General features: G+C 47.2%; 1 protein-coding gene and 1 long non-coding RNA gene across 2 annotated transcripts; one reads left to right on the forward strand and one right to left on the reverse strand.

Annotated features, from left to right (window-relative positions):
- Positions 1 to 361: 361 nt before the first annotated feature.
- Positions 362 to 7,784, reverse strand: LOC142588346 (uncharacterized). Its single transcript, XR_012829704.1, has 3 exons — positions 7,615 to 7,784; positions 6,196 to 6,270; positions 362 to 520 (listed from the first exon to the last, which is right to left on the reverse strand). It is a non-coding gene; the product is annotated as an uncharacterized LOC142588346 (long non-coding RNA).
- Positions 7,785 to 7,836: 52 nt separating this feature from the next.
- LOC142588344 (serine/threonine-protein phosphatase PP1-beta catalytic subunit) lies at positions 7,837 to 27,150 on the forward strand. Its single transcript, XM_075699969.1, has 7 exons — positions 7,837 to 7,991; positions 14,081 to 14,212; positions 16,471 to 16,806; positions 18,522 to 18,593; positions 22,357 to 22,508; positions 23,032 to 23,166; positions 24,520 to 27,150. Exons 1-7 carry the CDS (start codon positions 7,940 to 7,942, stop codon positions 24,616 to 24,618), a joined length of 978 nt encoding a protein of 325 aa, XP_075556084.1. The 5' UTR covers positions 7,837 to 7,939; the 3' UTR covers positions 24,619 to 27,150.
- Positions 27,151 to 27,192: the final 42 nt, after the last annotated feature.

Raw genomic sequence — 27,192 nt, forward strand, 5'->3', positions numbered from 1 at the left:
AAGCCGGCAGCGCATACCGCGGCGCGTTTCCTAATATTACACCCTCTTCCGTTATATACGCGGGAGCAGCCAGCACGCAATAGCGCGTGGCTATTGCGTTTCGGCAGGACAAGAACAAATAAACGTACCTTTTGTGTCGCATTTTTATTAGCAAATTTTGTACAGCGGCAGATACAACACGCAACAATATTGCAGACTTCAGTATCTCGTATACCTGCAGTAGAAACAGCGCATTCTATAGGCACATATACATAAAGGTTCTTATGTTCCTTTTATTATTATTATTATTATTATTATTATTATTATTATTATTATTATTATTATTATTATTATTATTTACATGTTACAATCCTACCTAAGCAAATCGCTTGTTACAACTGTTATCTGTGATTACTTTAGCAAAAAAATATCAGTAAGCGAGCCCGGTTGGAAGACTGAAGAAAGCACATTTCGCGTATACCCCAACACAGACGAGACAGAGATTCGGGGGAAATGGATTTGTCCATTCTGGGACTGTGGTCTGAAAAAAAAAAAAAAACATAGTGAGGTAATGAGTTATGTTTAGGCACAATGCGATTGCTAGAACGAATTTCAGTACTGTTTCCGCAAACCTGTGATTTCAATTTATGCACGTCAACCCTCAATATATATTAAAATTATGTGGTTTTACGTGCCAAAACCACTTTCTGATTATGAGGCACGCCGTAGTGGAGGACTCCGGAAATTTCGACCACCTGGGGTTCTTTAACGTGCACCTAAATCTAAGTACACGGGTGTTTTCGCCTCCATCGAAATGCGGCCGCCGCGGCCGGGATTCGATCCCGCGACCTCGTGCTCAGCAGCCCAACACCATAGCCACTGAGCAACCACGGCGGGTCTTAAAGGGACACTAAAGGTTACCAGAAACTCAAGTTAAAGTGGTAGAGCAATGTTCTAGAACGTCTAAGTCGTCAATATAATCGCGAACAGAGCTTTAGTAACCGAGAAATTGAGGTAAATGCATGACACGATTTGAGACCCCCCAGCGACATTCCGGTACTAGCCCGATGACGAAAGGTCTCCTCATAATTTGTGTTACTAATACTCAACTACTCGTATTAAAAATATCATTTCATTCGATTATAAGCCGGAAAAAATGCTACTTGTCTACGTCTATTCGATTCTAGGAAAAAATAACATTTTGACGTTACCCTTCAGTAATATGGGTGTTCGAAAGGTTTCGTTTTCGCTCGACTCTGCGCCGCGCACGCTTTGGAGTTTCAGTAGTTTCGGTATCGCGTCGTGCTGTGAGGGTTCTGCTCGCGAAACTTTCATTTGGAACAAGCAGCGAGAATGCCACGTCCATGTGATGTCGTGGGAAGCCCTCGTTGCTTTCCCGCTCCGGAGAGCCGGTGTCGAGGCCGCCGTCGTAGTACGCAACGACGCCGGCAGTGCGAGCCCTCAGAAGCAGGTCGCGCTCGTCGGTGCTCAAATCGCTGAAGTTGAGCCCACCATCGCGAGCCAATCTGTCGGTGTCAGGGTCCATTGCGACGAGCGTCGAAGTTAGCGTCATAGAATGAAGTACCAGCTTATGGGCGTCTTGCGCTGGAGTGTGAGGTATAGTAGCGGCGCCTGGTGGCGGTGCGGGAAACGACATCTGGGTCGTGCCAGCTTGGGTCGTATTGAGCCCTGGCTGTGGCGAAGCACGTTTCTAGGCCGAGTTTTCCGTCGATTCGCACATTTTTATGCCCTGTTGCGAGTGCGAAAAGGCTCGTCGCTTCTCATAGACCACGCCGACCACGCTGCGAGCTCGCTGCAGCCTATAGTTTAACGAAAATGGACTCTCCGTGTGCCGTGGGACGTAACGTGGGACGTAATTCGTTTCTCCTTCCGCTAGCCACCATACTCCCGCTTTCGCTCTGCTATAGAGGCTAGAAGGTTATTCTAGCCTCTATAGCTCTGCTGTCGGCTCTGTCTTGGCTCTGTTTCTGGCCGCGCGTTCGCGTTTTGCGCAGAAAAGCCGTAGCGCCGTCTGCGGACGCCGTTCTACTCACCGATGGCGCAACGTCACTATGAGACCATGATGTCAGTTCTCCTCGATCGGAGGGCGGGCGATTTGAACTGCGCTAGAGGTACGCGGACGCTTCAGAACGCATTTTCTCTTAAAATAAGTCTCTCCTTGGCACGAAACAAGCGTTTCGAGGTTTCTGGGATGGTATTTCAACAGTCCACGTTGACTTAATAGTAACCTTTAGTGTCCCTTTAATGTGTATTTTGTTGTGGGACTCGTGCTAAACATATGTCACAAAAATTTAACAATCCAATTTTTCATTTTAGCTGCTGCTATGTTGAAGTAACAGGTTTGGTAATGCTGCTTTCACAACAGCTGTCTGAGAATGCTGATCAGCTTCTTACGGCTAAATTATCTTGATCATTTAACTCCTCATTCACTTGCAGGTATACAAGGCACTGACGGATTAGTTTGTGGGTTGTGGGTCAAGTCCTGTGACCAAGCCAGCAATTCTCTCTCTCTCTCTCCTTTTTTTTTACGAGCGCTCATTTTCTGGGGAAGCTGACTCGTGTACGTCAAGTTCCGCAGAGTATATGTGCAGTGTCGGAGCTTGATAAAATGAAAAAAAAAGCGCACCATTTTCTCGTACAGCCTAGAAAACGGGCGAATCGAAACAGTCTCTCGCGTAAAAAGAATCGCCACAACGTGCGAAATTTCCGCGCCCATGCATGCAATGCAAGTAGCGACCGGCGCCGCTGCGTGCTCCGCGTGTGACCCAACTCTGACGTCACTCGGGCGCTGACGGTGGAGGGCGCCACGATATGTTCTCGTCCCAGAATAGGGAGGCGGACAGGCGCTACGTACCCGTATTGTTTACTCAAACGCGTCATCGTTTTCTTAAAGACGCGGGTTACCGCAGTTTACACAGACAGCAATTTCGGCGCACGCCACCGCGGTCTCTCGTAGCTGCGCACGCTATCATGCATGCAGTCGTGCCACTTTGCCATGCATACATACGTGATGAGGAAAGTGGCTCTTTTTTTCTTTTTTCTACCAGCACAGCGATTTGCGTGGTGGTTACGACGTGACTCTGGCTGCACAGTCGGCGTGTTTGCGAACTGCAACACGCGTTTCTCATCGCAATGGCCGATGCTGCAACTGTCCGGGACGTGTCCTGGGACACGCGACGGTCATCGAGGATCGCCGAGTCGATGTTGCTGACGCACAGTCAGCGGTGCTGATATTCGCGTAGCGCCCTTCCTTGCAGCGACCTCTCGAAGGGAGTTGGGAAATCGCTCGATTATCCCAGAGGAGACGCTCATTTCTCTGGCCGTTAACCCCTTGACGTCGTTCGTACACATGACTGGGACGACAGCTCGCTGCTCCCCTATTCGAAACTGGATCTATCGGCCCCAGTGTAATCGGCGTTTGGCGTGCGAGGTTACTTTGCAAATGTTTTTTTTTTTTCTAGTATCGCGAGCACAGTACGCGAGGATTTCCTGTTGAGCGAACGTCCAGCCTAATACAGGTCGAGGTACGGGCGAGAAAGAAAACGCGTCTAATGTCAATGGGCTGGGGCGCTGCCTGAGGTACCTCGGAGGGAGTTGATACACTGGACACGTGACCCCCTCCCCCGTCACCGAAATTTTCCTGCATTACGATACCTGGCGTAAAACGACCAGCGATAACAACCGCCTCCCCCCAACCCGCCACTCCTCTCCTTCCCCGCCCCTACCCCACCCTCGAAAAAATGTTATGTCTACGCCCAAAGGGTAAACCGAAACATTCAGTATACGCGATGACACAATCGTCAAGAGGCGGTCAATCAATGTGTAATTAAAATACCAAAGGTCAAGCGACAATTAACTGACACTTCCGCTTACCCCCAACATTTCTTTTTTCTTTTTTAGTGGATGGTTCAACAGGACGCAACAGGACTATGGTTCAATCTAACCTGAATGCTTTTGCGCTTGCATCGATGCCTGCCTTCATGTGCTATCCGAGTTTGTGGAATATTGTTGGATATGGCTCTCCTGGATGCGCGACTTGAGAGAAGGGGAGGGGGATAATTCCATTTTTCATTCATTCATTCATTCATTCATTCGCTGAGTCTTGATTTGGCATCGTGTCACGCAGTACCAGGGGCACAGATAAACTCCCGGCTCGTCGGGGATCTGTGTCCTATACATTACATGGCCATCAAGATTCTTTATTCACTCTTTTATAACTCACTTTTTATTGAAGCTACGCGAGAACTGATAGAAAGCTTTGCAGACTGCCATTGCATTACAATTTATTAATTAGCGTTGCAGTATCGTTCACGTGCTCACCGTACAACAATTGAGAATAAATACACAGAGCCGGCTCCATGCGAAACGCTCGGAAAGATGTATGCTAATGTCGTATCCCAATCTGTACAATATATATAAACACGTCGAGGCACACAACGCGGCACTAGGTCCGCGCGCTCACACGACTGTTTTCCACGGGCGCTCCTTCGGCTTACGCGGAACGACGCGTAGCCCAGATCCGTGGCGTGTGTTACTGTATTACAACCCACGGCGACGCTGTGACGGTTCGTGGAACTCGCGTGTTCGAGTGCACGATAGGTGCGACCACGCGTCGGCGATCCGTCACGCATGGAAGAGCGGCGCCCGTGCAGACACATATATACGCATCGCGCTGCTGCGGCGAGCATTCATTCCCGAGTGCCTCGCGTTTTATTCTTCGACGAACGAAGCGTCACACAAGTAGTTGTCACGATGCTCGGCTAACCGACGGATCGATATCGCACAGGGTGCAACGTCATCGTTAATCACGGCAACAGGGGGGAGAGATCAAGGGAATTATATTGAGACATGAGGGTGTCGTACATCAACGCACAGCGGGAAGAAATGTTCGCTAAAGGTTATGCATATATAATGAAAGCGCGAAAGACTGGCTTAATTAACACAATGGAAGTACGCGAGATGCGAGAGTATTCATACGAAACAAGCCTTGTCAGTACACCAAGATTATTCTACCCTAACACCTCTATGCGTTATGAAAGTGCTTTTGGTCTGTGGGTTTAGCTGAAACACACTAGAATATTTGCCGGTAAGACAGAAGAATAAAACCCACCAAAGTCGCGAAAGCTGCTATAATTAAGCATAAAACAACGTTTTACAGCGAAGCTGTTAGCGTCTGGTTAGCCGAAAATTTTCCTCCACTCCCAAAAAGGCAGATGGAAAGTAGTTTTGTGTTTGAGTTTCCGCGTAACAGATGTACCTTTTCGCGTATATTCGAATTACGATCCGACGTCATCATGTCTTCAGGTTGTGTGTAAGTCGTACTTTGCGCATTTTCTGACGCACTTTTACTTTTAGACGTTAGTTTAGTACAGCAAGGCGCTTGGCGGACGGCCTAGAAGAATGAGGATGTATGCTGCACTTCCGCAGACGTCCATGCGCGCGTGACGTAGTACGTCGCTTGTGGTGATGATACTCGTGTAACGTCATTTAACGTCAGTTGGGGTGGTCGTACTTGTCTAATGACCTCCCCAGCTTCGCTGTACATCCAGTTCCACAGAGAATGGAGGCAGACGTGTTCAGTTTTAGAGCGCAGCTCTTGATGGCCCGTTCTTGCGGCGAGTGTTGGCGGCGGCGGCATGAGCGAGCGAACGAGCACAACAGCGAAAGATGAAAGAGCGGACGCAGAGCGGCAGATGAAAGACGCTAGCCGCGAACGGAGGACACCAATGGTAGCGGCTCCTTCCGTGACGTACGCGGGGGAAACTGGCTTCATGCGGAGCAGCCCGACCGCTCGATGCGTTCTCGTGTCTAGCATCAGCCGGACCGCTAGTTTCGTACTATCGTCTGCTCGCGTCAGCTCTCGCTCGCGCTTGTTTGGTTTGCTTATGAATTTCTGCGCGACGCGAATTCTGTAGTACTTTCTGGAAACCAAGTGGCACCAGTGATTAAACTAGAACCTTTACGAGCCATGTATAAAAGCCGACGCGCTTGACCCGCAGATCAGAATTCCAACGATTTGCCGACTCTGCTACATGCCTCTCTCAAATTTTTTGCCTCAATATATTGCGAAATAAGAACACGTATAAAGCGGCGCTCACATTTCGCATTAGGGAGTATCGTAATTGTCGGTGAATTTTTTCTCCCCTCCCCCCCCCCTTTTTTTTTCTCTGTTGCTGCTATTCTTCAGCTACGTACCTGCAGTGGCTTATGTTGTCTTCTCGGCAAGACAGCGGCCAACGAATACCTATTGGCCCAAGCTGGTGCAGTCAGCTTGGGTCGTTGGGAAGAGAGAGATAAAAGGAAAGTAGGGATGTTAACCAATCGCGAGTCCAGTTGGCTACTATACGCTGGGAAGAGCGACGCACAGAGGCTGGGGGCTCTATTCTGCTTATTGTTCAGTTCTACAATCGCGGCATTTTGAGCCAATCAGAGAGGCCATAGTAGTCCTTTCAGCCAATCAAAGCTGAGAAGATGGCGAATTTGACATTATGGCGCAATTTGTTAATGTCCAGAATACCACCGTAGATAATTGACAATTTTTCGGGCCCCCCGTGTGTGATTCATAAACTGGGTGGAGAGAGAGAGGGGGGTCAGATCATTTGCCTCGCCCACTCGAGAAATAGTTGGCGCGCCACTGGCCAGAGACTGAACGTTGGAAGTTTTCATAACATTTAGTGATAGCAACGGCCTAAATAGAAAGAAATACTTCGAAATTCGTGACGTTACACTGACTTACCGGCGGTGGGCCATTGGCGCGAAATGTAAAAAAAAAAAAAATTATGTGTCTGGATTTTATTTGTGAATCTGGCAATCGACCTATTATTGCGAAATTAAAGTTTTGAACTAATACTCTGAGAGCCTAGAAGATTTAGTGTCCGCCTTCAACGAAATTACGATTGATTATTGAAGTCGAAGAGCTTTGTTAATGTCGCAGCCCTATATACAATATTGAGACAGCCATCTCTCACCGATTCACCTTACAACACCTGCGTACCGTTCCTGCGTAGACCTCAATTGAAAAATAGATCAGGGAAACGTCGAATACCGGGACGTCTGGTCGCGCTACACGGATTTTTGACGTAGCGGCAGGAATTTGAGTTGTGCTGCTTTGACGACCTTGGACTGCCATATGCGCAGTTGCTAGATTTTTATCCTCACAAAAACGTTCGCCTATGGCATCGCGCTGTGAACTGTTGTGCATTCCTACAGATTCTGTGGAACGAAGCACGCGCGAATGATCAGACGACACAAAGTAGAGGCTGTGCGCTGACCTAACCATGCAGCTAGCCCGAGCCATCACTTCCTTGGCTGCTTTGCTATTGTGGCATGTACGAACTACGGGGCGGGGGGGTTCATTCGGTATGTTAGCTGCTCATTGCGCTGCAATATTATTTTTTTTTTTTGTTATTCTATTCCCAGTGAGCTTAACAACGAGCATACAGGCTGCACCGTGGTTCGCTTGGTGAAACACTGCCAAAGTTTCTGCATTTGCCTTTCTTTCGCAGACCTGACGACAATTTTCGAGCAATCACCCTCATCTCATTAAATCAGGAGCGCGGCCGGCATGTCTTCTCACAGCAATTTACATCTGAGTGAGCAAAATATGTCATTTACCGCTGACAGGCGTTTGCTGTTTCCGCTGCAGGAATGGCGAACAAATGGTCTTTGCCTGAGAAAGAAGCGTATTTCCGATTCCCAAAGCGCGATAGTGGAAAAGCACGCCACATAAAACGCACTCCGGAAGCCATCTGCTTGCGCGAAGCGTCGCCAAAAAGAAGCAGGAACAACAAACAACAAGACGAGAAAAAATAAAAATAAACACAGGGCGTGTTGCGAGTGCTCGCCGCGCCACGCGCCGCGGCGCGACGGTCGCCCCGAACTGCAACGCATGCGCCGTCAGGGGCTGTTGGGGCGCGTTTGATGTCATCAGCGGGTGAAAATGGCGGAGGGAGACCTGAACGTAGACAGCATAATTTCCAGGCTCTTAGAAGGTGAGAAAATCTTTGATTTGCACTCGTTTAATTACTTAGGGGAGTGAACGTTTGTTCCGAGTTACCGGCGAGCGCTATCGAGCCGTCTTTCTCGCGAAACTCGGCTCTGTTTTGGACGCCGGTAGGCACAGGTTTTGCCGTGCATACTGTCATTGTCATTCGCAGCGGCGGGGTTGAGCGGCCGCTTGGTTGGGGTTTTTTTTTCTCGCATTTTAACCCGCGCGACGCGCCTCGCGAAACGCAGAGCGAAAAATTCGGGCTCTCTTTTCATGTCGACAGTTGACGTGAGCGCGGTCACACCCGCCAAAACGCTCGTGCGCCTGTTAAAAGTCGAGCACCCTACTTAGCGCTTGTTGGGAAGGGGGGAAACGGTACGAAAGAAATGGCCGATGCCCGGGGCTTGTGCGCGGGATGTGCGGTCTCTGCCGCGATAAGCTGGGGCGTTGTTTCGCGTGATTTATGCCTCCCTGATTGCGTCCGCGAAGAGGTTTGGTGTGCGCTATGCGTTGCGAGCGGAAATACGGTTATTGCGCACCCAAACTCTAACCACGACTTCAGTCGGATGCATCATCAGCAGGGGCTTGCCGCTTGCCATCCGTGAACCTGCGCCTATTTCCGCAGCGCTCGCCGCACCTTGCTCTGCACCCGAGAAGGCGCAAAAGCACCACTGGTCGGGTTGCGTCGCTTTTATGTGACGCGTCGCGGGGTCGAGTCCTCTCGGTGCGCGGCAACTTGCTGCGGGAGTTGTTTTCTCGGTGCGACCTTTCGGCGTCCGCTTTTAAGCGCCGAGCATTTGGCCAGGTCGGTGTCGTGGGTAGGCTTAGCTGAGACGCGCCGCCTTGAGAACACGGCGTGCTTTTCTGGAACGAGCGTCTAACCCGCATCAGCGAATGGGTTCCACCTCGCGCCGCCAAGTTGGCAAATAAAGAAACGGGTAGATAGGGCGAGATAAACAGTCCCCAGTTTCTTTTTCTCTACCGCCGTGCGAGCTTTGCGTGCGGCGATGTATGGGCGAGGTGGCCGCGGAGTTTCGCTCGGAGACGGTACCTCTCCTCGTGTATTTTAACCTTGAATCTCGTGGGCATTTCGTCACCTGCGTGACGGCGGCAAGGCACGATCTCGTGTCCGGCGGTTTCAGCTGGCGGCTGTGAAGGTGCCCCACCTCGGCATATACTACACACGGCTCGCTTTTATGAGACCGCCGGCGTGCCTTTAGGATAGGTGGAGGCCGCGAGGGGAAGTGGAGAGGCGGTCATGATCTCTGCCGTTTATTCTCGTTTTTTGTTCTTGCGCAAAAGCGACCGTCGGGTTTCGTGTGTCTCAAGGGATTACCCCTCCCGCTCCTTCCTCCCCCTTTTTTATAAACATGAGGCCACGCTTCCTCTGCGACTAACCATTTCCGTCTCTGGAGTTGCGAAACGCGGAAATCGACCGAGGAGCACCGTCTCTTGCGTTTTTAGTTTGAGACTGACCGTAGGTGCGCTAAGGATCCGCAGGGGTGTGCGTGGCTCAGTTACCGTAAATCGTCTGGTACAGAGACTCACCTTTTCTTTTTGGCCCTTTCTGGGTATCTCGACTTTGAGTATCAAATAAACAAACAAAAGCTTTGAGATTAGCGCTGCGTCATGAACGCGTCGCGTAATTAAGCATTGAATATTCGACTCGGCTGATGCAACAGTGATCAAGCGAACGGGAAATGCTGCTCATTGCTGTGGGAGTTCGCTAATCACAACATATCGCTGCGCTGTGAATACGCGGATGAATATCGCCACTCCAATGCAAATGCCTTACCACGTTGCAAACAGCCCTTTCGGGGTAATGTTTTGCGCTTCGACAGTGTTGCCGAGATGTACTTAGAGACCCGTGAAGCTATCGGTAGCACAGAAACACACAAGAAAAAAAAAAATGGTATACTGCGCAAAAAGAAATACACGGACAACAACAAAATGTGCTCTGGCAGGCTGTCGGTCGGAGATAGGGAGGGCTCGGACAGGTTGAGCCGCGATTGTCGCATGCACGGGTCCATTTGATGAATCGTCCCTTGCGTTGCACAGCTATTGTTTCTAATTGGCGAGGCAGAACGCGTGCTGCGCCGTCTATTCTCGCCTGCTTGTACTAGGGCCCGTTTTTGAAGCTCTGCGCCCTCCCCGCCTCCTGAACACACTCTTGCTTCACATCTCGTCCCGTGATGCTGCTTTAGGCAAGGAGTGTTGCGTTTTGGTTACGCGTCACCTTTGTATCTTCCTCCTCCGTCTAGAGACACGGTGTAAGAATAAATAAAAAAGAAAGACCGGCCGTGTGCCCTCAAGTGATTTGCCGCTGTCGTACACGGCGCACGTGAGCGAGCTTTGTTCCAGGAGTTATTTGTTCCGCCTAATTGGGGTGCAGGGGGGTTGCGTCGGGGCCTAGCGCCGTCGCGTTGCCTTCTGGAGCCCTGCCGAAGAGACGCTGGTTCCATGTTTGCTTCCTTCTTCACACCCTCTGTCTTGTTTCTGGTTGTTTTCATTACATGCAAGCTGCTTTTTTTTTCTTCGTTTTAGGAGTCCGCGCTGCATGAAAACCGGAAAGGGTTCACTCCTTTGAACCCTCCTTTTTTATTCTTACAAAGCTCTTTGTTTATTTTTCCCTGTTCAGTAGCTCGAACAGTGGGGTATCATGCAATAACATGGAGTTTTGAGGCTTAGCATTGGCGTTTTGCGTGTTCGTAATTGAAGGGGACATGTTCTGGTAAAGTTTGAACAACACCAGTGCTGTGGAGATTTCAAGTGTTGTAGAAAAGCGGAGATTGAATGGGAGCTTAACATTCAGAAAAGCTGAAGGATATGGTGTCATAGTTTGCTTTTTCTGTTTACCTCATTATCTGTTGCTTTATAAATTGCTTTTTCTGTTTACCTCATTATCTGTTGCTTTATAAATGCAGACGTATGTCTGTCCCGTGTAATGTTGTGCATATTTCTGCAGCATGAGACAGCTGCGCGCCATTTCAAATCGGAAAGCATCATGGCGGGTGGAGGGTTATACCGGCGTCACATTACCACTTTTGATCCGGATCAAGCCCAATCCGGATCGAAATTCATGACTGCGATTGGCTCCCTCGTGCAGCTTACTACGCAAGGGAGCTAATCACGACTGAGAAAGTCGATCTGGATCGGGCTTGATCCTGATAAAAAATGTGCCGTTTGACACTCGTATTATGCTCTGTTCACCGCAATTATGTGCAGCGCAGTTGCAGCTCCCGTCAATCGGTCAAGGATGTGAACCAGTGGCGTAGCTAGAAATTTATTTCGGAGGAGGGGGCTTGGGAAGGCCGCATTCTAACATATAGTGGGGCGGGGGGTGCACGTGCCCTGTGTGCACCCACATTGCAACACCACTGATGAGAACCAAAAGTAGTTCTGCCTATTGTTCGTCGCTAATCACCCTGTGCGCTCAGATGCTGGTCGAACGGAAGGATTATAGATGGATTGGTGGCTAGTTGTCTTCCATCTCATGAGACATGCAGCCGGTTCGTGATTAGCCGACAGGATCGGTAGCTTTCACTGTACTGAAAGGAATTGTGCAGACGGGAGCATGAACTTATAGCTGCGGTGGATACAGTCATTGCATCTAGCCTCAATGGCATAGCAGACCTAAATTGTGTATACATCTGTAGGGTGTTTTCAGACCCTGTCAGCGACCTTTTAAATCTGTATTTACTGTTAAATGACAGTTCCAGCTCTTCCTACTGACTGAAGAGATTCATTCTGACCCTAGCTTTCTTGCATTGTAGTTGCCATTGTCAAACATGTTTCTTTTGTTGGCGCTTGCATTGTAGTTGCCATTGTAAAACATGTTTCTTTTGTTGGCGCATTGACGAGCCAGTTTTATTGATCTTGTATTCATAAATTTGAACATTCAGGATGCTAGACAAACGAAGCGCATGTAGCTAGCGCTTGCTTAACATTTTCGTCAAATGCAGCTCATACTGGCCTTCATTGTGACATGCTTCCGTAGTGAAAAAAAAAGGCAATTCTAAGAACACATCACCTTGAAATATTGTGTGGCTTGAGTGTTGGAAGAGGCTGCGATTATTGTGTAAATGTTCCTTGGTAGTCCTACATTGTGCTATCTGCTCTTACCAGCCTACCTCTATAGCTTTCATATCTATGCCTATTCTTTCCAGATCTGCCTCTATTAGTAACTTTTTATTAAATGAGTTGCATTTCTTCTCTAGTCTATTTCTTGCATAGACATTATAGTGCTCATATCTGATTATATTATGCTTAGGTTGGTAAATTGAGGCACATGGTTTCTGTAACGGAGATAACTGGCAGTATTCATTTCGTGCCCTTTATGCCATTCTTCTATGAAAAATATAGTAGTGGCAGTTTTCTATTGCTTTTATAATGAATATATGATTCGATAATGCTAAAGGTGTTCAAAATGTCTTTGGGTGGACATGCACAGCTAAAAGCTTCATGCCTTGGAAAGTGCCATGCGTCCTTCTTTTCCCTTTTTTCCTTTTTTTTTTATTAGTCGGTGTAGTTAGTTGGAAAGGCCTTTGAAAGAAGGACTTGCTGTAGTATCACCATTGTGCATTATCAAGGTGTCAAAGATTGGCTTGTTCACATACCTGCCATAGTGGCTGTGGCATTGTGCTTCCAAGCTGAGTTTGTGGGATTGAATCCCGGCTGCATTTTGATGAAGGTGGAATACAAAAATGCCCATGTATTGTGCATTGTCTGCATGTTAAAAAACCCCAAGTGGTCAACATTAACATCGAGCCCCTCACTGCAGCGGGCCTCATAATCAAATCATGGTTATGGCACATAAAACCTCAGAAATTAATTTTGTTTTTGTTTACATCTTGCACATGTTCAAACATTAGCGAGCAAAGTGCAGGGGGGTTTGTTGATTCCTGGAGTGCAATAGAAACCTCTAAAATTGACAGGTTATGAAATCTAATTGAATAGAAGACATAGGCTTTGATTAGTGACTATTTACTGCAGAAACCTGTTTCACATTCTGAGGGCATTAATTGCTTCATTTGCCTGCCGCGGTGGCTTAGCGGCTATGGTGTTGCGCGGCTGAGCACGAGATCGTGGGACCGAATCCTGCCGTGAAGGCTGAATTTGGATGGTGGCAAAATTCAAAAATGCCAGTGTCTCGTACATTGGGGGCACATTATAGATTTGGTGGTGGCCAAAATTAATCTGGTGTTCCCTACCACGGCGTGCCTCATAATCAAATCGTGGTTTCAGCGCGTAAAACCCTATAATTCAATTCGAATAACTTCATTTGTAACCTCAATATTGTCTTCTGTCAATCTGAAGTTTTAGGGTAAATCATGGGTAATTTTGCGAATTGGAAGATAATGTGTGTTATGACATAATTGTAAATCTATTTAGGGAGAAATTTCTTTGAATGTAGACTGTTTGTAAAAAATTGCAGAAATTGGATCTTTGCAAAATTCAGGCAGTTGGTGGTAATGTGTTGGTGCAAAATATGGGCAGAATTTTAGGAGCTAGCCCGTCTTGGCTGCCAACAATGAATATGCGAGTCTGCAAGTTTGGAAGCATCATCTGGGCAAGCACACTACAACTATGAATTTGCCCTGGCAACTGTGCGCTTTGACTACTTTGACAGAGTAAACTTAAGCGATCTAAGAATGCTCGAATTCATGAACTAGGAGGCATGTGCAGCATGAGAGAGAGAGCGAGAGGAAAGGCAGGGAGGTTAGCCAGAGGAGAGTTTCTGGTTTGCTACCCTGCACTGGGGTGGGGGATGTAAGGGCTGTAAAGGCGACAAAAAGTGAGAGGAGGAAAAAAAACGAGCAACAAAAAAGGCGTTCCAATCTCGGGCATTTGCACCATGTAACATAGCTAAGGCCAGCATGCCTGCAATGCCTTCCGCAGGAAGTGACGTGGTGTGGCAAGGTGTCACATGTCGCAGTGTTTTCTGCCTTTGCTTGAAGGTGCTAGCCTCCCGAGTGTTCTGGAACACTTGGCATAATGCAACTCGGCAGTGTTTGTGGAGGGGCATGGCCCACTGAAATCGGCCCGCGCCAGTGGATGGGTGAAACGGAGGCTGATGGCTTGCCTTCCCTGCAGTCCGGGGATGCCGCCCAGGAAAGACGGTGCAGCTGACGGAGGCGGAGGTTCGTGGCCTCTGCCTAAAGTCTCGCGAGATCTTCCTCAGCCAGCCGATCCTGCTTGAGCTCGAGGCACCGCTCAAAATTTGCGGTGAGTCTGCTGCTTCTGTGCCCTCCTTTATGTTGTTGCTTTAAGGAGGAACCAGTGAATGGTTTGTGAACTGTGCAGTGGAGACTGGTTTCATGCTGCAAAGAATGAGCGCAGCGAAACTAGACTCGTAAACACGTATGTGCTTGGGTGCACATCAGGAAGGCCCGAATAATTTTTTGTTGTTTTCCATGTCTACAAGTTGTAGTTGTGGTGATTCACAGTATAGTCAGGGCCAAGTTGAGTTGATAATGACAACGAAGGCTCGCCATTCCTTTATGTCAAACACCCAAAGAAAGCAAATAAGCATAAGCTGACCTAGGTTGATAGATTACACATATGCGGAGGGGATATTAGGTACCAGAAAAAACTCTTAAACAAAATCTTGGTGGTGACGCTCCTTTCTAATTCTCCCGCTAGCTCAGCTTAAGGCAGTAACCTAGTTTTGGCAACTTATCGCCGAGGCTTGTAAATCGTTTATCAAATTAAAAAAAAAAATGGTAGGTGATCCTAACCTTTGACTTAGGTGTCTTAGTGGCGCTTGCACCTCGGTATTCATATTCTTTAGGCTAACTATAGGCAAACACAACACACAAACTGAACTTGAAGGCAATTGTTTTCCATTAATTAGCCGGTTAAATATCATGCCAGCTTGTGTGTGAAGCTTTCTACATCCGGGTTTCCAGGAATTTCGCCACTTGTGCTCATATGGTGGGTCTCTGATTCTGTGCTTTTTTTGTGTGTGGCAATAAGTGAAGTCTTATTCTTATTCCAGACATTTCAGTGACTCAACTTGTAACTAAACTTATGCTACGATATATCTATAATGAAACCCACAAATTTTGTACTGTACTTTTTTTTTTTTTCTATTCTGATTTATTTCGAACTTCGTCCGTGGTTGTCTCAGTGATTTCTGATTATTCCAGACACTTCAGTAACTCATTTTGTAGTTAAACGTATGCTCTGATATCATCTATAATGAAGCTCTCGAATTTTGTACTATAGTTTTTTATATATTTCTTTCCATATTTCTTTTTCTGATTCATCTTGAATTTCCTCCCCGGTCGTCTTGGGAGGTGCTGCACAAGAAACAAGCGTCACTCGACGTTTTATGGCAGAGCACATCTCACAATGCACGTCAATGTTGATGCAGTTAGCACTAAAGCTGTGTAGCAACACATCGTATTGCCAACGCTGAAACTTGCGTGCATCCAGGGTCCTCTCCCACACTTCCCCTGCACACGCTGCACCATCTAGTGGCGGCGGCACAAAGCTTGCATGTGGCAGGGGTTTCATTCCACCATGCACCTGATGAAATTTAAGACATTTCTTCTCGTTGAAGTGCAACACATATGCAGTGGCACATGCCCTGTTATCGAATTTGGCGTCAAGAGATTCATTGAAGAGCGGCACATACCTTGTAGCATATACCAGTGACCCAAGTTGTCATCGGGTTCATTGAAGAGCAACATATACTCGTTGACCCAAGGTTGTCTGACAGTGGGTGTGAACAGTGTGCCATCGGCACAGCAGCCTGATGCACTACCCGTCAGATTTCGACTATCCAATCCCAGTGACCCAAGTTGGTGGGAAAATGGAAACACAGACTGATAGGCAGTCACTCAGAACCTGTGAAGTGCATCAAGTACCCGAAGAGTGCTAGGCACATTAATAAGTATTGCATCAGAAATGGACACAATCTCAGCCTGGCAGCCGTCGTTGAACGGTATGATTGTCCCTTGACAGACGAAAAAGTTCTAGGACACTGGTCCAGATGGGTTTCAACATTCAAGGCCTTAGGTGCTCTCTTCAAGTTCTTGAAGGCTTGTGAATTGGGCAACAGACTTTGAAAGTTGTAACATGTAGCATCGTGTTAGTGTGGTTTTTTCTCGCTTTATTTCTTTTATTTGTTCAGTCTATCACCTGCTATTCCCTTCAGCCCATTTCCCAGTGCAGGGTAGCCAGCCGGCACTTACACTGGCTAACCTCCCTGTCTTCTCCTTTTCTTTCTCTCTCTCTCTTGTTGCACAGGAAGCCAAATACAAGAAAATATTGTGAAATATCGTGGTGCCTAGTTGATATCGTGAGCCACTGGGCTTTCAGCATGAAAGTTGCTCGGCTAAGGAGCAAGCCCTCTTTATCTTAAATGCAGTGTTTCTATATGGCGATGTACTAACCTGCAGTTGTTTAGTGTTTCTCATTATTGTGCTTCTAAAGCTTGCATGGCGTTAATAATTTCTATGTCCGGTGTATGCGTCCAGGCGACATCCATGGCCAGTACACGGATCTGCTGCGGCTCTTCGAGTACGGCGGCTTTCCTCCCGAGGCCAACTACCTTTTCCTGGGCGACTACGTCGACCGAGGCAAGCAGTCGCTGGAGACAATCTGCCTGCTGCTTGCCTACAAGATCAAGTACCCCGAGAACTTCTTTCTACTGCGGGGCAACCACGAGTGCGCGTCCATCAACCGCATCTATGGTTTCTACGACGAGTGCAAACGACGCTACAACATCAAGCTCTGGAAGACGTTCACAGACTGCTTCAACTGCTTGCCCATTGCTGCCATCATCGACGAGAAAATCTTCTGCTGCCATGGTGGTGAGTCAGTTGCACTGCTGGTGTGCTGAATGCTGCATACCCTTTACGGCCTACCGTAGTTGCATTCGTTTACAAAGACAATCTAACCACATCTACATGTGTGCTTGCCACAAGTAACAGAATTGCTATGATTAGATGTACTGTGTTAAGCTAACTGTGCTGGGTGTTTCAACATTGAGCGAACCACGGTTGATGCTGCTGTGCAACTAGGTTATGCAGGCATGCCAGTCATAGCCGTGCAGCTTTAGGAACTGTTCAGAAAAGTACTTTCACACCAAGCTACCCTTTTAGTCTTGTGTACTAAGGTTTAATGGCAAGTACGACCACCTGGGATATGTGGTCAGCCTTCGAAGAATCAGTCATGCCTGGTGTCTAAGGATGCTCCAATCTGGGGTTGTGGAGTGGTGTGTGTCTGTGTGTGTTTCTTTTTTAGTGCATTGTTCAGTCGTAATGGCACAGGCTCAAGCAATGGCATTGCCATAGCAACTTTCTTTCTTGACAGGAACAGCGTAATAGTGTAACTGATGGGCTAGTTGGTGTTGCATTACATTATGCGTTCATCCTTATGTATTCTCGTTCTTGTCTCTATATTAAACACTTAATAGTTTACACACAATACAGTCAAACATGGATATATCAAACATGGATATATCGAACACTTTCTTTATCACCTGGAAAATCGGATGCATTTTTAATTATTTCGAACGGCGTCAGATGTAAAATGGATATATCGAACTCCGCCACTCCAGACCATGTGCGCTCTGTTGACAGGGGGTGGGCGTTCCCGACTGCTGCGCCCTGTAGCTGCACACATCGATCACGCTCAAGGGGCCATTTGAACGTCGGGGCATACGCAAGCGGCGGCTTGGCTAGTTTGACAACGTCAACGACGCATTGCATTTGTCGCTCTGAGTCCTTCTTGGTGCCGCGCTCAGCACCTGCCGCGCCTTGCGAGGACTGGCGGTTTGCATCTACAAAGACGCGCAACAGCACACGCTCACTGGGCTCACTCACAGATGCCTTGGCAGATGCCACTTAAAACTTTGTTATTGACAGTGTTTCAAAACGCTTCGATTGACGGGCATGGAGATTGCAGCAAAAGTAGCGGCTAAATGAAGACTCTGCCGAGGTTGATCTCGCAAGCGCTGATGTTGCCCAGCTCCTGACTTAACTGAGGCCCAGCTCCCAACTTAACTATGTTGAGGACTCCGTGTTTAAGCACAGGGCTGTCAATAAATAGCAGGTTACACTGCTGCAGTACTTTCAGCCAAATAAATAACTTGTGTGAAGCTTCAAGTGAGTGTTTACTGCGCCACGTTGGGGCACGATTGGGAATTGTTGTTTGGAGTGAGCGTTCCTTTCTGCTGCACGCGATCTTCCTGGGCCGCGCCGACTTCGCGAGGCTGACAAAGTCGGCGCGGCCTAGGATAATGGCATGCGGCGCAACCAAAAGTGTGCTCCCCGCGGACAAAGTAGGTGCGGCCTATGCCAAATCCGCGCAACGCAACCGAACCCGCGCTCCGAACAACGATTCCCGATTGTGCCCTTGGTTCATTGATCGACTTGTAGAAGTTTATGATGCGTTTTTTATGAGATTTTATATATATAATTCTTGCTATATCGAACTATTTCACAATCACCGCGCTGTTCGATATGTCGAGGTTCGACTATATCTTGCATATGTGCTAAGAAACTGCATGTTGTCCTCACTGCAGGGCTCTCCCCTGACCTCCAGTCCATGGAACAGATCAGGCGCATCATGCGACCAACAGATGTTCCGGACACGGGTACGTGTCATTGTCTCACTCTGTGGGCCTACCCATTTCTTTTTGTTTGCTTGTGTACTATGCAGAATCTAGAGTTGGTGTCACTAATGGAAAGCTTTAGCTGAGGATTTATGGCAGTAATGAGAGCCAGTTTCGTAGCACGTTCACAGGCATGTATACAATAAAAAGTGGATAGGCTAGGTGCACTATGTGGCAGCATGTCTCAAAGCAAGCAGTGCAGCTTGCAAACCTCAGTGCTAGATCAGTGTGCTCCTGACCAGACTTCAGCTTAGTGGAAGTGTTCTATAGATTGTTTCTGCCACACGTTTGACCCTTTGAGGGTAAAAGACTGAAATATATGGTGCTGCAAGCAAGTCCCAAATGGTTGATGCCGTAATTTGCGGCTCCATCTGTATGTTTGATAAACATGCCACCTTTTCATCTCTTGCCCAGCAAGTGCTGCCACCAAGTGTTGCGGGGATGCACGGATCTTTTTTTTTTCCTCCCTGCTTGTAGTTCTTTGGTTTTAAGTCCACAGCTTGTTTATGCCGGTGTGTTGGCGACTGCTTGCAGATTTGCACATGTGTGGGCGTACTGTGGTGAGTTTTGGTTTCGTATTGTGGACTGTTTCCATTTTTCGCACTTGCAAAAACTAATATCTGTATGGTTTTTAATCTCTCAGACGGCCTGATGCTCGCTTGTTTTAGTGCTTACAAGGGTGCGATTTCATCTGTTCACAGGCGGGGGCACTGGTATGACAAACAATTCCACCATATATGAACAGTACTTCCATGCCTGTGTTTCTTGAGCTTGAAAACTGACTGCCCCTCAGTCGAGCGGTGATTTCTTTGACGTGTACTACTGCCCAAGTGCCGAATTGGAATATATCTATTCCACTGTATGTGTTTTTTTATTCTTACAAGTATCTATGCAAGCCCATCTGTATTCACGAATAAGCAATGCGTGTTTGCCTACAGAAAATATTTTTTTCACTTTATGGCCACTAAAAAAATTTCGCTAAATATTTTTTGAAATAAGTCTCTATGAAGATTTTAAATCTGCAATAAAAAGAAAATGGTGAAAAAAAAAGACGTTTAAGGTGTTCATGAAATGTAACACTATGCAAAACATACTTCATTAGAGCCGTGCGGCTCTAATTTTGTTTCAGACATAACACATCGGATCTGAAATCCTTTTTCCAGCTCTTACTGCTGTTATGTCGCTTTCCCACGTCCAGCTGTGTACTATTTGCAGTGGTCTCTTGCAAAATGGATCTGCTTCGAGCCTCCTTCTTGCTTGAGTGGTGGTCTGGGTGCTGCATAACAAAAGCAGTCGTGTCACACCGGTCAGGCAACACGTGACCGGCATTTGACCGGTCGGGCAACACGTGCATGAGAAAGCAGCGGCGACTGTAAGGTTCTAGAATCCTAGGAAGCAAGTGTGCACACAGTCGTGGAACATCTCCGTGACTGCAGCATTGGCAGGCATGTTTGGCAGCTCAAGCTGGGGTTGACCGCTTCCCAAACCTCTGTTGGGAAGGCTGTCGGTTGTGTGCATGCCATTAAATTTCACTCGATACCCTTGTCACGTGGGCACTCTTGTGTGCCGAGAAATTTATTGAAAACATTTGTCTGCACCTCGAGCGCAGGCGTGATTTGGTGCTTGTCGAGACATTGTTTGTGGCCCAAATTAATACATTTTAGTTTACGAGCGAGGCTGACAACGAAAGAAATCGGCAAGGCGACGCTTTCAACAAAATACAGTCGCCGACCGATAAATCTGACACCGATAATCCGGGCATGCTCAGTAATTCGGACAGCTTCGTGGCACCACATAGACTTAACCCTATGAGGGTCGAATTTTGAAAAAAAACCTTCCCGTGGGGTCAAATTACTTTGTTGTGGATCTAAATCTACAGAACGTATAAAGTAGGGAATAAATAGTAAAAAAAGAAAAATTAGGAACCGTATTTTGGTGTCGACATCACTCAGAACTGCAAAATGTTCAATAGTATTTCATAGTGTGGTACTCCTTGAAACACGGGTCTACGCACAGTGCCTAATCGCAATCTGCACACCTAAAACACATCTGTTCTCCTCTTGGAGTGAAAAGTTGTGTTGGTAGACACATGACATATTCTCTGCGTGTGGCTGTCTTGCGCAGAGGTCTGAGGCACCCTCTTGCAAAAGCGTGTTGCCGCAGAGAGCAAGAATACCTTGTGAGCGGCGGTGATAAACAAGCTAAGAGCAGCGCCAATCAATATAGAAATCAATTTCTGCCACTCCTGCAAGAGAGTGCCGACAAAGAGAAAAATCACGTTTCTCATGCCTCCGTTGCGATCACGCAGTGGAACCGAAACTGCGAAAGTGCGTTGCCGCTGAGAGCGAGAATACCTCATGAGCGGCGATGATCAACAAGCTAAGAGCAGCGCCAATCAAGATAGAAATCAACTTCCACAACCCCTTCAAGAGAGTGCCGACAAAGAGAAAGATCACATTTCGCAGGCCTCCGTTGCGATCACGTGGTGAAACCGCTAAAGGGGGGTTGCTGCAGTCTGCGCGACGCGCTGAAGCTAGAAATCAGTTCTGTTTATCTCCGCAAGAAGGTAGCACAAATTTCAAATGCTTGTAAGTTCTAAGAGGTGGCAGCACATCCCAGTGAGCACGCATCATTATGGCGTGAAATTTCAAACGGAGGGTCGAAACCGTACCTGTACGGCAAAAACCTTTAAAAGGTTATTGTGTAAAGACTGATATTTCGAACAGCCGCCAGTCTACATTCAATTATCCAGACTTCATCCATGGCTGTAGCGTACGCTGACTCTGCCACCATTATCTCCTCTGGCAACCTTGATAAGACATCAAATATGGCTTCAGTTTACATGTTAAATGGTAATCTCTGAGGCCTTGCCTTGATGGGAGCCCTACGCCTCAGAGATTCAACTGCAAATACTGATCTTGAAGACTTTGCCTGAATTATAGGTCGCATCAACATTGCAACCATCACATCGTCTTCCGGCTATTCCGGCAATCCCACGCATTGCCTGCGCTCACCGTTCTGTTTGATGAGTTTGCCTTCCGGACAGCATATGGCCATTCTGTGCACGTTTGTTTAGTTTGCATTCCAGACAGCGCTGTGCTGGCTCCAAGAAGTCTTTTCTTGTGAACTTGTAGACAGGCCACGTCAAATGGCACCAACGCGTGTGCCCTCGCAGTCAGAATGAGCTCGACTACGCAACTGAAGAGCCTCAAGTGCCGCCTACCGCAACGAGCTCGAACGCGGACATCATTGATTACCTGCTAGGCTGTGGTGTGCCAATTTCGGCTGCCATTACATTTAAAGACTTTTGAGACGTCAACAGCACAGTATTGTCGTGTGGCGAACTGAACAAAGACGAAATAATTGAGCAAGCTCTCCCACCGTCAAACAGCGACTAACTTGGATGATGACGTGCCGTGTGCTCTGGAACCTTCACATGAGTTTGCAGTTCTTGCATGGGCATACAGCAACAGCACAAAACTGGTAGAAATACAGGCGTACTTGGTTGCGCATAAGTGGAAGTGCATGCAGCAACGAATCAACCAATAATTCCTTGCACAGGGGTCTTAAAACTCAGTGGGTACTCAGTGGTTATGATTGCTAGTGCGCACGTCACAAGGGTATGCTATTCTTGTACTGCGACTTCCTTATAGCCGTGCAGGTAAATTGCTTGTCGCACGGCAGTGCGCTTGCATTGGCTGGCCAGTGACTGCTTGCTAACACCCCCCCATGGCTTGGAACGCAGGCCTCCTGTGCGACCTACTCTGGTCAGATCCTGACAAAGACGTCCAGGGCTGGGGTGAGAATGACCGTGGCGTCTCGTTCACCTTTGGAGCAGACGTAGTCTCCAAGTTCCTCAACAGGCACGACCTGGACTTAATATGCAGAGCTCACCAGGTGAGTGGAGAGACCACTTCAAGAGCAGAGAGAAAGTGACTTTGGCAGTGGTACATAAAGAATGATACCCAGCAAAGTGTAAATATCTGTGTGCAAACTTGTGTAAAGTGCAAGCTGTGAAAGCAAATAATTCGTTTTGTAGAGATCAGTTGTGCGTTGCGAATACTTCTGTTCTAAATTAAAATTAGAAAATTTTTCATTTTGCATTCGCATTGGTATCGAATAACTGTATTGACTCTTATTTACACTTATTTTGCTTTTTCCTGGATCCTTGAACAGGAAGGTGTCGGAAATGAGTAATTGTTACATTGTATGAGCCCATTATTTTTTGAAGTGCTGTCTTCAAATGACAAAAAGTATGCTTAATATTGTGGAAGAGTCTAGGTGTGCTTGATTTTGTTTTCATACAGCAACAAGAAACACAAGTATTTTGCGCCTTAGGGGATTGATATCACTGGCGAACTGAACACTCTTAGTCGCCGAGTCTCTCCTGGCGAACTCTATTGTTGTGTGTTTTGCGCAGGTCGTTGAGGATGGGTACGAGTTCTTTGCCAAGCGCCAGCTGGTGACCCTTTTCTCGGCGCCGAACTACTGTGGTGAATTCGACAACGCGGGCGGCATGATGTCTGTTGACGAGACGCTGATGTGCAGTTTCCAGGTTGGTTGCAGGGCTGGTGAACCCCCTCACTGTTTTCATCTACTATGAAAATGACTTGCTGTAGATGTGCCACAGATTATGCACTGCGCTAGGTATGCAAAAATACCATTGTCACGTGCCAGTAAAGGAATGCACCATTTCAAACGAGCACTTAACAAAGATAGTGACCGTGACATGTTTCCGGCACTTTGCTGTATTTGTAAACAAAAATAGCAGTCGTTTCAGAAGCGTGCTGCAACGGCATTTTATGCAGTTTAAGCGAAGAGAAAATGAATTCAATCACATTTACTCTATTCACGTAACACCTGTAGATATGGGATCTTGTGTTCCAACAGATGTCTTTGTTGTTTTGCAGTTGCATTTTGTTCTCAAGAGATATGAAATGCATTGACTCTTATTGCCATTCACTGGGGATACGAAAATATTTCATTGTGATGTGAATTTTGTTTTCTTACGCTTTTATCGTTGGCTTTGACTGGAATATGCCTTCATTTATTTTACGTTCCGTGGCAGTACAAACAGATGCAAACGGCACCATGCACATAACATTTTGTTGCGGCAAGGGTTGTGCTCACTGGTGTGAACATTGGACGCCACTCGTGGTAACACAACCTCTTCGTCAATCGCCGATATAAGTGCGGCCTTCGCCCTTGTGTTGCTTGGGGACATTAAACCGATGGACTTCAACTTGTAGTTAATGTAAATTTGAGAAGTCATCATAATGAAACCGAACGTGTTAAACTCTTTCACTAATTGATAAATCAATGGTGGTAGCGGCCACGTGCAGTCACAGGTGCAGTCTAAGGGCCCGTAGCTGTCTCCCGCCTGTATGTTCTTCACAATCACTTGGCTCATTAGCATTTTGTGAGTGGGCTGACTAGCATCGCACAGTGCTGGTTACAAGCATAAACACGTAGCCTTAGTTGTTGCTTCAGAGTGTCTGCTTGCAATGTAGGCAGGCAGGTGTCCGGCAGACTAGTGGCCATGAGCAGGTTTCACTATAGCATGGTTTTACTGTCCCATGGTTATTTTGCAGGATGTTTGAACTATCGGGTGTACATGGCTAGATTGCAATTGAATTTTGATGTAGGTCAGCATTGCTTTCTTTTTTTTTGCCCATTGGTTGATATCAATTGGATCTGTAGTGGCTGTACGTCAATTGATGTTCAGCAGCACAAGGTCTTGTAAGAGCTATTGCTGCAAAGAAATTTCATGGCAGCCTTTTTGATGTGAAAGCACCGTGGAATTTTTTACACTGTGGGTGGCCTACCTTTTTCAGGAATGTTCACTTTCTGTGTAGAATTCAACCTGGAATGTTCATTCCTCATACCCTTTTCTATTTTTGCTGTGCAGATCCTGAAGCCCTCCGAAAAGAAGGCGAAGTACCAGTACGGTGGTCTCAACTCCGGGCGGCCTGTGACGCCTCCTCGGGGGCCAGTCAAGAAGAAATGAACACCACAGTGAGGGGGGAAAAAACACCGGAGGGAGGACAGAAAATTCAACAAACAACAAGACGTCTACCCACCACCACCACCGAAAACAAGAGCTACATGCCCGCCTCTTCCTTACATCTCCTCTGTTTCCACGTTGTTGCCGCTACCGCCTCTGCGCTTTTCCCGCTGCCAGCTCGGTCAAGCGTCGGCCTCTGGGCCATGCAGTGCCCGCGGACACCCTTGGTTCATTTCTTTCTCTCAATTGTCTTGGCTTGGTCCAGCTGTAGGTTTCTTCCTCGATGTGTATACCCTCTCTCATTGAACAGTGGTTTCTTGTGCAAGAAGCTCATCTCACATTTGCGTTTTATTTTTACTTTGTCATCATGCTGTTGCATCTCATTTCTTTTTTTCTCCCCCGTGCAGTGCCTGCCCCTTTTCATTTTGCCTGATTTATGCGAACAGTGAAGTTTGGCCTGCAGAGCAGGAAAGTTCTTGAAAACTTCTTGCAAACAGGGTAGGAGCTTGAACGTAACGCCCATATTGCAGAGTGTGTTATTCATTATGGGCTTGATGAACTTGGCCTTGCAAGTTGTTTTGCAAACACTCTTCATAAGAAAAAGCTGCTCTGAACCTGCAGCACCACTGTCCAGTGCATGACAAACTTGGGGTGCCAGCTATGCGATGCACTTTTGACTCACTGGTCCCCACAAGCTCATCTGGACAACTTTTCTTGCCGACAAACTATTTGCCCGCGTGCTTTAGCTGACGCAGTTGGGCAAGTTAATCAGACCTGTTTGAAAATGGAGGGGGCTTGATTGTGTGTTCCGACCATCTGCGCTTATTGATATCGTTTTCGCTATTTCTAACGGTTGCTTTGCTGTTGACAATCCAGGAGCTGTCAACATTTTGCTGGCTAGTTAGATGGCTAGTAAAGCTTTTCAATGTTTGTTTGTAACGCAAGCTTCATGGCTTTTTTGTTGCTTGTTCCCTCTGTATTATCATGTCCACTGGTTGTCTCTTCTTTACAGTGCAGTTTCTCTTGATGGCAAGGCATGGTGTTTGCCTGTAGGTTTTTGTTGGGGAAGAAAGTAATAGAAGTCGTGGGGGCAAAATCATTTTTCACAATTGCGTTTTGATGAGTCATTTCAGCTGTTTCATAGTATGCAAACCAGTCTGTACAGACCGTCTAATGTTTGCCGTTTCCAGGACATTTTTCGTGTAGGAGATTATGTCTTCGTTAGGATGCCTTTGTTTGCATACACCATGTCGCCCAACATGTTCCCACATCGTCCACACACCTAGCCTACCACCTTAGCAGCCGTGCGTGTTGTGTGATAGGCCTGCGTCGTTGTGGGTCACAGTGACATCTCTGCGTATGGTGGCTGTGGTATGTGTGCATCTGTGCTAGAAGCAGCATGGTCATCGTGGAGAGGCGGCCTCGAATTGGCGCAACTTACCGACGAATACACGAAGCAAGGCTGTAGTCTTTGGATTGAACCATCTGCAAGCTTGTGCACTTTTTGCCAGGTGTTTTACAATCTGCAAGGCTTGTGTTTTACATAGCATATGCTTGAAAAACTGCACCTCTCACTCGGAAGTAGTGGCATGTTGGGTGGTGAAGCGAGTTCCAAGGAGCTTTCTGGCAAGCCTTGCTTCTGCAGCCATTCTTTGCCCAGGTCATCTTGCTTTGAACAATTCAGTGCCGATGGATTCTGCCACGTCGCCTCCTTCGGCTTTGCTCTGCGGAGACAATGGTAGAACTCTGCAGTGGTGAAATGTTTAGAATGAGCTCCCTATTCATCTAACCACAATGTGTCAAGCTGGGGACGTAAAAAAGACTAAATATGGTAATTAGATGTGGCGCTAGTTTTGCATAATTTCGGAGCAATGAATTGGCCTTCGTAGTGAATTTTTATTGTATGCACATGTAGTTTGCCGTCAGACTAACTTTTCGTTTGTTCTTTCTTTTTGAAGATGTTCGTACCAGGAGTGTAAGCCACCTGTAAAATATCTTGCTCTTGTTCGGAATGGTACCAATACTGCTGTTGGTGTACAGTTCTAGTAATTCAAATAACTACTACCTATAAACACCTTTGCCGTGTCTGTTTTGAAAAGGCCGGGAGGGTGCTGGGAGGGATGGCAAATTAGATGAGTCACAACAGTCTGCAATGTTGCTTCATGGGGAGAAATCCCAAGTCTGTGTTCATTTTCGCTAGGGCCTGCAGCGTTGCGTGGCCATAGACGTTTCGAGGCTCATTTGCGATGTAGTGGTTTTTGTGAGCTGTGGCCAAGTCTTGCCGTGCCCAGCATTAGGAGCCTAGATGCAGTGGATGCCCATCAATTTTGTTTGTGGGGGGGGGGGGGGGCAGCATTCAACGAAGGAAGCACGGCACAGCAGTGCCTTTCACCAGTTACTGTCTTCACTGCAGTGGTGTTTGCGCCCAACTGATGCGGCCTGCTATGTGTAGCGGCCACTTGGAAGCGTGAGGTTGTTAAGAGGCATGTCTTTCTCCTTTCAAAACAGAGGTTAATAAACAGTTGGGAAAGAAAACTGGTCCACTGTCTTACCTTTTCTACATCAAGCACATTACGC

The sequence above is a fragment of the Dermacentor variabilis genome, chromosome 7 (assembly GCF_050947875.1).
Source record: "Dermacentor variabilis isolate Ectoservices chromosome 7, ASM5094787v1, whole genome shotgun sequence".
Taxonomy (NCBI): domain Eukaryota; kingdom Metazoa; phylum Arthropoda; class Arachnida; order Ixodida; family Ixodidae; genus Dermacentor; species Dermacentor variabilis.

Bases quoted from the DNA above. Each gene is read 5' to 3' on its own strand.
- LOC142588344 (XM_075699969.1), top strand. From the start codon at position 7,940: ATGGCGGAGGGAGACCTGAACGTAGACAGCATAATTTCCAGGCTCTTA. The intron at 7,992-14,080 runs GTGAGAAAATCT...CCTTCCCTGCAG, and splicing joins AATTTCCAGGCTCTTAGAAG to TCCGGGGATGCCGCCCAGGA. The intron at 16,807-18,521 runs GTGAGTCAGTTG...TCCTCACTGCAG, and splicing joins AATCTTCTGCTGCCATGGTG to GGCTCTCCCCTGACCTCCAG.